Source organism: Suncus etruscus, chromosome 17 (genome assembly GCF_024139225.1).
Source record: "Suncus etruscus isolate mSunEtr1 chromosome 17, mSunEtr1.pri.cur, whole genome shotgun sequence".
Classification (NCBI taxonomy): Eukaryota; Metazoa; Chordata; class Mammalia; order Eulipotyphla; family Soricidae; genus Suncus; species Suncus etruscus.
In genome coordinates, this window is record NC_064864.1 from 19819800 (window position 1) to 19833977 (window position 14178).

Sequence of the window (14178 nt, forward strand, 5' to 3'; positions counted from 1 at the left end):
CTTAAATATTTTTTTTTTTTTTTTTTTGTGGTTTTTGGGTCACACCCGGCAGTGCTCAGGGGTTATTCCTGGCTCCAGGCTCAGAAATTGCTCCTGGCAGTCACGGGGGACCATATGGGACTCCGGGATTCGAACTGATGACCTCCTGCATGAAAGGCAAACGCCTTGCCTCCATGCTATCTCTCCGGCCCAGCACTTAAATATTTTAATGATTGACTTTTCAGTGAGAGAACAAACTAAAAAAATTCTTCTGTCATTTGGAATATAAAGGTAAAAGAGATATTGAAGATAACAAGTCTTTGGAGTCTGTCTGAACACCATGATAAATGGTACCATTTAATGGGGATCTTTCTTGTGAATCCTCTGGTGGATGTGGAGATTGGAGCTCTGGCTAAAGCTCTTCCCACACTTGCTGCACTCATAGGGTTTCTCTCCAGTGTGGACTCTCTGGTGGATGAAGAGTTTGGAGCTCTGGATAAATCCCTTCCCACACTTGCCACAGAGGTAAGGCTTCTCTCCTGTGTGGACTCTGAGGTGGATGCGGAGGTCTGAGCTCTGGCTGAAGCCTTTCCCACACTCACCGCACTGATAGGGCTTCTCTCCTGTGTGGATGCAACGGTGGATGTGAAGGTTAGAACTCTGACTGAAGCCCTTCCCGCATTCTCCACACTTGTAGGGTTTTTCTCCTGTGTGGACTCGCTGATGGATGTGAAGGTTGGAGCGCTGACTGAAGCTCATCCCACACTCCCCACACTCGTAGGGTTTCTCACCAGTGTGCACACGCTGGTGAATGTGCAGCTTGGAGCTCTGACTGAAGCCTTTCCCACACTTGTCACACCTAAAAGGTTTCTCTCCCGTATGAACCGTGTGGTGAATGAGTAGACTTGAACTCCTGGTGAAGCCTTTCCCACACTTGTCACATTTGAAGGGCTTCCCATCTGTGTGAGCAGCTCTATGGATGAAGAGACTTGAGCTTCTCATGAAGCCTTTCCCACACTGTTCACATTGGTAGGATTTCTCTTTCTTGGGGTCTCTCTGATGGTGCTGTAGCGCTGAGCTCTCACCCAAGGCCTTACCACGCCGAGTACACTTGTGTACCTTCTCAGCAGTGTGAATTTTCTCATGTGCTTGACAGTCTGACTCGGTGGTGCATAGTTCTCCACAGTCACGAATGCGGGGTTTCTTGTCCCTGGGAGCTTGCTGGTTCTTGCAGTATCTCACTGGTAAGTGTTTCTGATTTTCCATGTCTTCAAAATAAGTGCTTTGAAGAGTCACTGCCTTGCTCTTTTGTCTGGAAATATGATGCTTCTGACCTAATTTTCTTTGGTGTTCCCACACATTTCCTCATGAAAATTTCCAATATAATCTTGAATGCCACTTACTGTACTGCTCCATCTCTTCCAATAGGAATCATCAGGAAGTCATTTGATGCATCAGACATCTGAATCCTCTCTCTAAAAAGATATCCACCAAGTTCTCGTGTCTTCTCGGAAATAAGTTACCTAGTGATGAACAAAGGTTACATTTCAATATTTCAGATTTGAATTCCCTAAGGCCCACAGACAATAATTAGGAAAAAAAAGTTTAGTTCTATCCTGATGATTATATCCTTTGGGTAAATGTGAAAAAAGAAGAGAAGAAAAAGAAAGAAGATTTGGGGGCTGGGATGATGGCAGCAACCCTGTTCGCATGGCATGGTTTAGTGCATGAAGTATTGCTGGTGATGAACCTTAGCAGCACAGGGCCCTCACTACACTGCGTTTTTGGGTACTAAATTGAGTTGTCTGGCCTAATTAGCAAAACATCATTGGAAATGACCTCCAGTTCCACAAGCTCTGCTTGAAACACCCCAGTTCTATCCTTATCCAAAAAGAGAAGGCTAGGGTGAGAAAGATAGAAATTATTATTTTTTAAATTTTTGAGTCATACTTTTTTTTTTTTTTTTTTTTTTTTTTTTGTGGTTTTTGGGTCACACCCGGCAGTGCTCAGGGGTTATTCCTGGCTCCAGGCTCAGAAATTGCTCCTGGCAGGCACGGGGGACCATATGGGACACCGGGATTCGAACCGATGACCTCCTGCATGAAAGGCAAACGCCTTACCTCCATGCTATCTCTCCGGCCCCGAGTCATACTTTTTGTTTAAATTTTGAGGAGCCATACCTCAGGTGTTAACTCATGGCTCTGTATTCAGAAATCACTCTTGGCAGATTTGGGGTACCACATGGAATGCTGGGGATCAAACCTGGGTCAGCTGCATCAAGGCAGGAAACCCACTTGCTGTACTATCTCTCTAACTGGGTCATATTGCAGAAGAAGGCTATGAATCCCACATTCTTACCACAAGTAACATTAATACAATTTTTAATTTTTGTTTTGTTTTTGGGCCACATCTGGTGGCATTCAGGGATTATTCCTGGCAGGCTCAGGGGACCATAAGGGATGCTGGGGCTTGAACCTGGGTCTGTCCCAGGTCGGCTGCATGCAAGGCAAACATCCTACCACTGTGCTATTGCTCTATTCCTTTCAAATATATATATATATATATATATATATATATATATATACACATACACACATATATATCCCACACTCCTTGCATTCACATATATACAAACATAAGTATATACACATATATTTATATATATACTTATATCTTTTTGGGGGCCACACCCAGTGGTGCTTAGGGCTAACTCCTGGCTCTGTGCTCAGAAATCGCTCCTGGCAGGCTCAGGGGACCATATGGGATGCTGGGGATCGAACCAGTTTGCAAGACAAACACCCTGCCAGCTGGGCTATCGCTCCAGACCCAGAAGTTCTGCTCTTTATTTTTAATGTTTCAGTGTTGTTTTCTGTGGATTCTGAACCAGGTTCCTTTTTCACCGCATTTCTGCTACCACTGGTTGTTTCTGGTTTTTTCCCCCTCTTTGTTTCCTTATGATTTTGGGCCACAGCTGATGTTGCTTGGGCTTACTGTTGAATCTGCATTCAGAGATTACTACTTGGGGGGACATATAGGATGCTGGCGATCAAACTCAGGTCAGTAGTGTGCAAGATCAAACTCCCTGCTCCAGCCCCACCAAATTTTTGAATGCAAAAAGATAAAAGGGGGCCAGAGTGACAGCACAGTGGTCGGGCATTTGCCTTGCACATAGCCAACCCAGGATGGACCTGGGTCCGATGGCTTGGCATTCCATATGGTCCCCAGAGCCTGCCAGGAGTAACCCTTGTGTGCCGTCACTGGGTGTGGCCCAAAAGAAAACAAAACAAAACAAAAAGATAAAAGAGGTAAAGAAATGGGGCCGAAGAGGTGGCATTAGAGGTAAGGTGTCTGCCTTGCAAGCGCTAGCCAAGGAAGGACCGCCGTTCGATCCCCCAGCATCCCATATGGTCCCCCCAGCCAGGGGCGATTTCTGAGCATCATGTGGCTCAAAAAAACTAAAAAAAAAACAAACGAACAAAAAAAAGAGGTAAAGAAGTGAAATTCTCCTTTTAGAAGGTCTGGGGTTTTGGAAGGGGACTTAAGAAATTGAGTTACTGAGCCTGAATGATAGTGCAGCAGGTAGGACATTTTCTTTGTATGCAGCCAACAATTTTGATCCCAAGCATTCATATGGTCCCCCAAGAACCGACAGGAGTAACCCCTGAGCATTACTGAATGTGATCCAAACATAACAAATAAAATAGATTACTACAAAATACCTCAGGGTCAGAATAGTGCAAAGGGCCGACATACATGCTTGGCCTATTTAGGAGCTCTAGATTGATTCCTGGCACCAACCAATTCTTGCCATGAAAAGAGGTGTAACCCCAGGCAAGGCAGAGTGCAGCTCAAAAAACAAATCCCAAACCCTACAAAACAACTACAAACATCACAAAAAATTCTTTTTGTTTTTTGGTTTTTGGGTCACACCCGGCGGTGCTCAGGGGTTACTACTCCTGGCTGTCTGCTCAGAAATAGCTCCTGGCAGGCACGGGGGACCATATGGGACACCGGGATTCGAACCAACCACCTTTGGTCCTGGATCGGCTGCTTGCAAGGCAAACGCCGCTGTGCTATCTCTCCGGGCCCACAAGAAATTCTTGTTCACAGCCTTGATGAACATTTGGGAGTGATATGGTAACTACTATGCTGCTATGTAACATATATTTTCATGTTTTTAACTTTATAATCTTTTTTTTTTTTTTTTTTTTTTTGTGGTGCTGGAAATCCAACTCAGATCCTCACACATGCCCCCCTTTTTTTTTTCTTAAAAGCTTTCAATAACTTTTTATTTTGGGAGTGCCAAACCTGGCAGCACTTGGGGCTAATCCTAGTTTAGTACTTGGGGCTTACTCCCCTAGATGCCCCAAGGGAACCATGCAGTTTTGGGGATCTAACCTAGTGTCTCTGAATGCCAGCCATTTGAGGACCCTGAATAACTTTCATTTTGAGTGAAAAGCCTGACAGGAAACAGAGCTTTAAGGGACAGAATCAGACTAAGATAGTCCTTTGTCACCCTGTGCTCTAATTAGTCAACCAAGAACAGGATGCTCAGTGAAAACCTGATGTGGCAGTTCAAGTTCAGTCTCCAGGGTATCTTAATGTTTGGCAACCAATAAAAAGTGACAGCTGGGCCGGAGAGATAACATGGAGGTAAAGCATTTGCCTTACATGCAGAAGGTCGGTGGTTCAAATCCTGGCATCCCATATGGTCCCCCCAGCCTGCCAGGAGCAATTTCTGAGTGTAGAGCCAGGAGTAAACCCCTGAGCGCTGCCCGGGTGTGACCCAAAAGCAAAACAAAACAAAACAAAAATCAAAACGACAGGTGACACTACATAGGCACTCACACTGATGCCTTCCTTGGTCCCCCTAGAGTCACAAGGTTTTTCAGTGAGATTATTATTATTATTATTTTTAAATATATTTTTAAATATATATATTTGGCAGTGACATTGAATCAGGGGCCTTCCTACCACCAATGTTGTCCTCCCTCCACCCCTGCTCCCAGCATGCATCCCATATCCCCCTCCTTTGCCCCCTAGGCTGCTAGTATAAGTGGTCCCCTCAATGTCTAGCTTGTTGTAGATTGGGTATGCAATATTATTTTTGGGGGGGAAGAGGGGAACCCCCTCAGCTCACCTGGATTTCAGTCATTTTCCTCACCTCAGGAAGGCGAATCCTGAAAGGGAGTCAGGGAAAAGAGAAAAGGATTATCATAAAATAAATCTGCACACAGCACAGTCCCCAGATCCCTGTCACCCCCCTAGTAGGTCGGTCCCCATATTCCCTGCCCTCCTCCAAGATGTCAGCCCGGGTCCCCCAAGGCACTGTCCTCCCCCTTTTCTTCCCTGGGCTGTGGATCCAAAAGGCCAGGCCCCACCTAAGCCAGCGCCTGCCTGGGCGGGCGGGCGATCCGCTTCCAGATGTGGCCTCTGGGTTGGTGCAGATGTTGAACTAGGCACCTCCAGGGATGGTGATCCAGGGTGCTCAGGATCTCGACTGGCTTTTCAGGGTGCAGGGATTCAAAGGCAAGTGCTGGGAGGGAGCTACTTGGGTCCCTTTCTGGAACCGAACCCTCAAACCCGCACAAAGCAGTTAGTTTGAAGTGGTCGATGCAGAAATCCCAGGGCCAGGCCGGGCCCAGAACCTGGCAGGGGAGCGACAATTCCCGACACTGAACTACCACGCCGAACTACAACTCCCAGCATGCCACGGGGCGGGACCCGCCCAACTCCGGTCCGTGTTTCCGGCGTTTCCTCTCCCTGGGTCCCTTGGTGGTGCTGAGTTTAGGGGGCCTAAAGAGGGCTTCATAGAGTTTGCCAACCATGCCAATCTTTTGGAAGTCGTGTCCCCCAATATTGTATATATATTTTTTGATTATTATTTATTTTATTTCCACCCCCCTCACACTTCTCTAAGGAAATTTCTTTCAATAACTAGTTTGCTTCACTTAAAAAAAAAAAAGCCATTTTAAAAATTTCAGTGGTGGGCCAGAAGAAAATTATAGTGATTTTCAGAGCTTATTCAAGATTCTTTTATACGGGAATTGTAAATTTGATTTTGTTTTGTTTTGTTTGTTTTTGGTTACACCCGGCAGCTCTCAGGGGTTACTCCTGACTCTATGCTCAGAAATCGCTCCTGGCTGGATCAGGGGACAATATTGGATGCTGGGATTTGAACCACTGACCTTCTGCAATGGAAAAGCAAAAACCTTGTCTCCATGCTATCTCTCCAGCTCCTAAACTTGATATTTTAAAACACATTATATGAGCATTATATATATAACTTGACTTTAAATAGCTATCACTGTAATTGAAAAATCACATTACCATAAGTAGCAGATAATAAAACCAATTAAGTTAAAAATATAATATTACAAAAAAAGAAAATTATAGTGGTGGGGACATTTTTGCTTGCACACGGTCTGCCCGGGTTTGAACCCTGCCTGGCACTGCATATGGTCTGGCATCATCAGGGGTGACTCCTGAGTGCACAGCCAGGAGTAAACCCTGTGAGGAGAGGGGGGCGAGGGGAGAAAGGGGAGAATCTGTTCTGGAAAGTCAGGCCCTGGGGGAGCGATAGTACAGAGTGGGGCACTAACCTTGGAGTTGGCCAACTTGGCTTTGATCTTTGATCATCCCTGGCACCCCATATAATTCCCAGCATTAAGTGATTTCTGAGTGTAGTTAGGAGTAAACCCTGAGCACTGACAGGTGTGCTCCACTCTTTCCCATTAAATTATTTTTGTCTTTTAGGGCCATATCTAGCAGCCTTCAGGGGCACTATAATCTGGAGATCCTGGGTGATGCTCAGGGGACCTTATGTGGTACCAAAGGATTTGGATCAAGGTCAGCTGTATACCAAGGAAATGCCTTGGGTTGAAATTGGTACAGAGGATGAAGTGTTTACTCAATTTGGTCCCTGATATGGCATATGGTCCCCTGAACATTGCGAGGACTGATTGATTCCGAAGCACAGAGGCAATATGCCTTAAACACTAATGTGTGTGGCTCAAAAACAAAAACAAAACAAATATAAAGACACTTTAACCCTGTACTATTTCTCTGGACCAATACTTTCCTTATTTGCTTGTTTTGGGGTGGCTTGCTCAGGATTTACTCCTGGTGGGGACCAAGGGAGCATATGGGATGTCAGGGTTAGGGATGAAACCTGGGTTGGATGCAGGCAATAATGTCCTACCCACTATTATCTCTCTAAGCCAGGGGTCTCCAAACTCGCGGCCCACGGACCATTTGCGGCCCTCCCGTACAACATTTTGTGGCCCGAGGGCCTGCCTTCAAACCGCAGTATTCGCGATTATTCGCTTACCGAATAATCGCAATAAAAATCGCATTAGTGGGGCCCGGAGAGATAGCAGTGGTAGGACGTTCGCTTTGCATGCAGCAGACCCAGGATGGACAGTGGTTCGAATCCCGGCATCCCATATGGTCCCTCATGCCTGCCAGGAGCTACTGAACACAGAACCAGGAGTAACCCTGAGCTCAGCTTACCAGGTGCGACCCAAAAACAAATAAAAATAACCAAGCCAAATCTTTTATTTCTGTGGTTATTGATACTGGGAGATCTATATTGACTTGTTCCCTGGACTATATCTATAATACAAACATAAATCAGTTATATTTCCTAGCAGTTGAAGGAAAATCAATTAATGAGAACTGATAAATAAACCAAATATCCATGATATATCTTTTTTTTTTTTTTTGGGTCAGACCTGGCATGGCTCAGGGATTCCTCCTGGCTCTATGCTCTGAAATCACACATGGCAGGCTCGGAGGACCATATGGGATGCCGGGATTTGAACCACCATCCTTTTGCATGCAAGGCAAACGCGTTACTTACTTCCATACTCTCTCTCAAGCCCCTATGACATCTTTGTACAAAAAACAAAAACAAAGGGGCCAGAGAGATAGCATAGAGCCAGGAGTAACACGTGAGCACAACTGGGTATGATCCAAAATAACAACAACAAAACCCAAACAAAAAACCAAAACAAAAATATTTTTTCCCTATGATCTTCATTGAGCCTAAGCCTGGAAATAATAGGAATAAACAGACAAGTATATTTCTGCTGACTTGCTGCTTTCTTTATTGAATTACAATTATACAGTAAAAGAGATATGAATACAAAGGGAAATTGGATGCATCATATACATACATACACAATATATACAGTTAGCTTTTAAAAGTCAAGAAGCAAGTTACAATGATTATAAAAATAACTCTCAGTAAGATTTCCCAGAGGTGATTTATTTGGCTGTTTTAGTTCGAAGTCGTCGTTTAAGAATCTGATGATCGCTTTCCTTCACTTTAGGATCCATCACAATCTAAAACGAGCAATTTTGCAATGGTTAATTGTTGAAAAAAATGAATGAAAAACAGTGAATGATACTTCATGAGTGTAAACAATTAAATAATAGGTACAGTTTGAGCTTTATTTCCTTCTCCGAATTTAAGTGTATTATCTTTTCTCTGGTTTGAGGCTGCATCTGGGAATGTTCAGGGTTACTCCTAGCTCTGCACTCGGAATTAGTTCTTTTTTTTTTTTTTTTTTTTTTGTGGTTTTTTTTGGGTCACACCCAGCAGTGCTCAGGGGTTACTCCTGGCTCCATGCTCAGAAATTGCTCCTGGCAGGCACGGGGGACCATATGGGACGCTGGGATTCGAACCGATGACCTCTTGCATGAAAGGCAAATGCCTTACCTCCATGCTATCTCTCCAGCCCCCGGAATTAGTTCTTATGGTGCTACAGGGATCATACGGGATGCTGGGGATTGAACCTGTGTGTAGGGAAACACCTTACTAGTGGTACTGTATCTCTCTAGCCCGGGGGTTGGCAAGCCCCGGCTCCAGAGCAGCACTTGGCTCTTTTGAAGCTTTGCCATGGCTCTGACAGCAGGGCAATTAGCAGAAGAATGGGGAGTGGTATCACTTAAATATTTTAATTGGCTATTAATTTGCACAAATATATGTTTTACATTGTTAAGTGAAAATTTTCTTTCTTTTCCCTTTCAGATCAACAAGCTAACTGCACAATCCTGTATATAGCATTAAGATAAGAAACAATTTATGCAGTGCTATATTTGTTTTAAATGTAGAAGTGATTTTTGGCTCCCAGGTTTTTTTTTTCCTTTGGAAAGGAATCAATGTGACTCTTTTTTATTTATTTTTTTTTGTGGGTCACACCCAGCAGTGCTCAGGGGTTTTTTCCTGGCTCTGTTGCTCAGAAACTGCTCCTGGCAGGCACGGGGGACCCTATGGGACGCCGGGATTTGAACCGATGACCTTCTACATGAAAGGTAAACGCCTTACCTCCATGCCATCTCTCCGGCCCCCAAAGTGACTCTTTATGCTTTAAAGGTTGCTGACATCTGACCCTTGCATCTAGTCCCTTATTTATTTTTTGTTTGTTTTTGGCTCACACCAGGCAGCGCTCAGGAGTTACTCCTGGCTATGCACTCAGAAATTGCTACTGGCATGCTCGGGGACCATATGGGATGCCGGGATTCAAACCAACATCCTTCTGCATGCAAGGCAAATGCCCTACCTCCATGCTATCTTTGGCCCCAGAGCCCCTTATCTTTTTTGTTTTTGTTTTTAGGTCACACCCAGCAATGCTCAGGGGTTATTCCTGGCTCTACGCTCAGAAATCGCACCCGGCAGGCGTGGGGGACCATATGGTATGCCAGGATTCCAACCAGCAACCTTCCACATGCAAGGCAAACACCTTACCGCTGTGCTATCTCTCCGGCCCCAGCCCCTTATCTTTTTTTTTTTTTTTTTTTTTTGGGACACCGAGATTCGAACCAATCACCTTTGGTCCTGGATCAGCTGCTTGCAAGCAAACGTAGCTGTGCTATCTCTCCGGGCCCAGCCCCTTAACTTTTTTTTTTTTAAATTTAATTGAAACTATTGTGATTTACAAAGTCCTTTATAGTTGAATTTCAGACATACAAAGTATCAGGGCAAATCCCACCACCAGTGTCCATCTCCTTCCACCAATGTTTCAAGTTCCCCAGCCTGCCAGTATAACAGATCTGTTTTAAGTTTAGATTGTTAAAGTTTGGGTCTCTTGCTTCCATTGTTGTTGGCTTTGGCTTGGATATTTAGTTCTGCCGCTCTTTTCATTTCTTTTTAAATAACCATGTTATTAACATGGTTAATTAACGCGGTTAGGGGTTACTCCTGGCTATGCGCTCAGAAATTGCTCCTGGCTTGGGGGACCATATAGGATGCCAGGGGGATCGAATAGCAGTCCGTCCTAGGCTAGGGCTGGCAAGGCAGATGCCTTACCACTCCACGCCACCACTCTGGCCCCTGCCCCCCCTTAACACTACCAATGTACCTGAGACCCCTTGGCCCACAGACCTCAATCTGTTCATATTTGTGTTGCTTGTCTTCCATTCAGTTTATTTCCTTCTCACTATACTCTGGGGCCATGGGTATTTCAGATAACTACCACTCAGACCATTGCATTTCTTCAGTTATTCTAAATACCACATATAAGGGGCCAGAGAGATAGCATGGAGGCAAGGCGTTTGTTTGCCTTGCATGCAGGACAATGGTTCGAACATCCCATATGGTCCCCTGAGTCTGCCAGGAGCAATTTCTGAGCATAGAGCCAGGAGTAACCCCTGAGCGCTGCTGGGTGTGACCCAAAAACAAACAAAAAATTTAAATACCACATATAAGTGATATTCTGTATCCATTTCTGGCTTATTTCATTTAACATATCTTCTAGTTTCATCCACATATCTGAAAACTTCATGACTGCATCATTTCTTTTTTTTTTTTTCGGGCCACACCTGTTTGATGCTCAGGTGTTACTCCTGGCTAAATGCTCAGAAATTGCCCCTGGCTTGGGGGGACCATATGGGATGCTGGGATTCGAACCAATGACCTTGTGCATGAAAGGCAAACGCCTTACCTCCATGCTATCTCTCCAGTCCCCCATCATCATTTCTTAAAACTATGTAGTATTCCACTGTGTATGTGTATCACATCTTCATTATCCACTAGTTTGTTGCTGGATATCTAGACTGAGTCCAAGTCTTGGCTATTGTACTGAGTGGTACAATTAATAGCTGCCTGCGAACATCCTTTTGGACGAATGTTTGTCTATGCTGGTAGCCCGATTCTTTTTTCTATTTGTTTGGTTTTTGGGTCACACCCGGTGACACTCAGGGGTTACTGCTGGCTCTATGCTCAGAAACCACTCCTTGAAGGCACGGGGGACCATATGGGAAGACAGGATTTGAACCACCGTCCATCCTGGGTCGGCTGCTTGCAAGGCAAATGCCATACTCCTGTGCTATCTCTCCGGCAACCCCCCCCTCCCCAGATTAATTCTTTAGCAACTGCCTTCAAGTGTCTCTTATATTTGATAGTTAAAAAGGCTTCTCTTGATTTTTCTTTGCCATCTTTTGTTGCAGCTTTTCTATGACCTATTTTTCTATATGAGAGAAGATAACATTTTCCCCTGTGATAGCAGAGTCTGTTCTAAGTGAGGGGAATGAGTCATAAGTGTCAGGGTGATAAACTACAGCCTTTTCTTAATAGAATGTGGAAATGTTAAAAAAATAAGGGGGGGGGACGGCATGGTGGTGTTAAGAGGTAAGGTGTCTGCCTTGCCAGCACTAGCCTAGGACGGACCCTGGTTCGATCCCCCGGTGTCCCATATGGTCCCCCAAGCCAGGAGCAACTTCTGAGCGCATAGCCAGGAGGAACCCCTGAGCATTAAGGGGTGTGGCCCAAAAAGCAAACAAACGAACAACAAAAAAAAAAAAAAAACCAAAAAATATGAGGGGGGAATAACATCAACTCTCCATTTTTACCAGGTACACATTGGCCCAAATTTGTATAAATCTTGTGATAAAGTAGAAAATGGGGCCAGAGTGTTAACACATCAGGTAGGGCATTTGTCTTGCTCGTGGCTAACCCATGTTTGATCCCCAGATGGTTCCCTGAGCCTGCTAGTAGGGATTTCTGAATGCAGAGCCATAAGTAACCGAAGCGCTGCTGGGTGTGGCCCAAACAAACAACAACAAAAAAAGATAGCAAGAAAAATATTACTCTATTGATGGAATTAAAATTCTCCAATAAATTTACAAATGCAATGTAGAACACTTGTATACATTGATACAGCTTTTATATTTACTGAACCCAGATATGCCACATGCAAGGCAAAACGCCTTACCCACTCTGCTATCGCTCCAGTTCCTTTATGTAAATTAAACACTAACTTTTAAAGCATATAGTTTAAGAGATTTTTTTTGGGGGGTGGTGGGGGGCTTTGGGCCATACATGGTGGTGCTCAGGAGTTACTCCTGGCTATCTGCTCAGAAATAGCTTCTGGCAGGCACGGGGGACCATATAGGATGCCGGGATTCGAAGCAACCACCTTAGGTCCTGGGTTGGCTGTTTGCAAGGCAAATGCTGCTGTGCTATCTCTCCGGGCCCTAGTTTAAGAGATTTGATTTAAAGAATAGAAATTGAATCCAACAGGAGCTAGAGGAGAGAAGTAGTACATCGGGTAGGACATTTTGCCTTGCTGACCTGGGTTTGATCATCAGCAACCCATGTGGTCCCTAAAGTACCACTCAGGAGTGACTTCTGAGTGCAGGGCTAGGAGTAACAGCTGAGTATTGCCAGTGTACTCTCCCCTCCTCAAAAAATTTTCAATCCATTTACTTCAAATTGTTATGAATACTCAGAAAAATTTAAGGAAACTAAAAGGCAGCTCACCACTTGGCCAGATATATCAACAGGAGAGGAAATTTCACGTGTGTATAACTTCCGTTTAGCCCGTTTTGGTTGAGACACAGTATTTTCTTTAGCTGCTTCTACAGTTGAGGGCTTTGAAGAACTTATTGTTTCAATTATCTTCTTTGCTGTGGAAAAAAAAAGTTATATCCTGAAATAATTTTCTTTTTTTTCTTTTTTTTTTTTTTTTTTTTGGTTTTTGGGTCACACCCGGCAGTGTTCAGGGGTTACTCCTGGCTGTCTGCTCAGAAATAGCTCCTGGCAGGCACGGGGGACCATATGGGACACCGGGATTCGAACCAACCACCTTTGGTCCTGGATCGGCTGCTTGCAAGGCAAACACCGCTGTGCTATCTCTCTGGGACCCTGAAATAATTTTCAAATTGCAAAGGATTGATAATTTCTTTTTGTTCTCATCTTTATTCCTTAAGAATTCCAAAACAAGGGCTTCAGCAATAGCAGAGCATAGGTAGAGCATTTGCCTTGCAGGATTTGATCCCTGAGCAGAGACAGGAGTAAACCCTGAGCGTCACAAGGTGTAGCCCCCACTAACAAAACCAAGTCCAGATAGTACAGTGGGTAGGGAGTTTACTTTGCATGTGGCTGTACTGGGTTCCATCTTTGACACCCTATTATTACTTGGTTCCTGAGGCCTACCAGAGTGGTTTCCTGAGCAGAGAGCCAGGAGTCAGCCCTGAAAATTGCTGGGTGTGACCCATATAAAACAAAGAGAAATAAAATACTGTGTAAAACTACATACCAAAATACTAACAGTGATTATTTCCTCAACTTACAATCATATTAAATTCAGTTGTATTGCTGGCATCCCATATGATCCCCCAGCCTGCCAGTGTGATATCTAAGAGCCAGGAGTGACCCCGAATGCTGCTGGATGTGGCCCAAAAAACAACCAATCAATTAATAGATAAAGTGAAAAAATAAAAGTTAGTAGGGGCTGGAGTGATGGTGCAGCAGTAGGACGTTTGCCTTGTACACGGCTGACTCAGGACGGACAATGGTTGGATCCTCCAGTGTCCCATATGGTCCCCCAAGCTAGGAGCGATTTCTGAGAATATAGCCAGGAGTAACTCTAGTGTCACTGGGTGTGGCAAAAAAAAAAAAAAAAAGGAAGATAGTATAGTGGGTAAGGCATCCCTGCCTTGCACAAGGCTGACCAAGGTTCAATTCCTGGCATTCCATATGTTCCATAAGTCTGCCAGTCATGATTCTTTTTTTTTTTTTTTTTTTTTTTTTGGTTTTTTGGGTCACACCCAGCGGTGCTCAGGGGTTACTCCTGGCTGTCTGCTCAGAAATAGCTCCTGGCAGGCACGGGGGACCATATGGGACACCGGGATTCGAACCAACCACCTTTGGTCCTGGATTGGCTGCTTGCAAGGCAAACGCCACTGTGCTATCTC

General features: G+C 44.5%; 3 protein-coding genes across 3 annotated transcripts in view; all 3 read right to left on the minus strand.

The window, feature by feature from the left end:
- The window catches only part of RASGEF1A (RasGEF domain family member 1A), a 485335-nt gene that overhangs the window by 303433 nt on the left and 167724 nt on the right, over positions 1 to 14178 (minus strand). The gene's annotated exons all lie outside the window — the stretch shown is intronic.
- On the minus strand, positions 317 to 1245 carry ZNF239 (zinc finger protein 239). Its single transcript, XM_049764573.1, has one exon. It carries the CDS (start codon positions 1243 to 1245, stop codon positions 337 to 339), a length of 909 nt encoding a protein of 302 aa, XP_049620530.1. The 3' UTR covers positions 317 to 336.
- Positions 8248 to 14178, minus strand: part of KIF20B (kinesin family member 20B) — a 62161-nt gene continuing 56230 nt past the window's right edge. Inside the window, exons 29-30 of the mRNA XM_049764574.1 lie at positions 12743 to 12888; positions 8248 to 8325 (exon numbers count right to left, since the gene is read on the minus strand). Coding sequence (XP_049620531.1) covers positions 8248 to 8325; positions 12743 to 12888 — 224 coding nt within the window. The remainder of the gene's footprint in view (positions 8326 to 12742; positions 12889 to 14178) is intronic.

Excerpts from the sequence above, each read along its gene's own strand:
- ZNF239 (XM_049764573.1), bottom strand. The coding sequence starts at position 1,245 with ATGGAAAATCAGAAACACTTACCAGTGAGATACTGCAAGAACCAGCAA.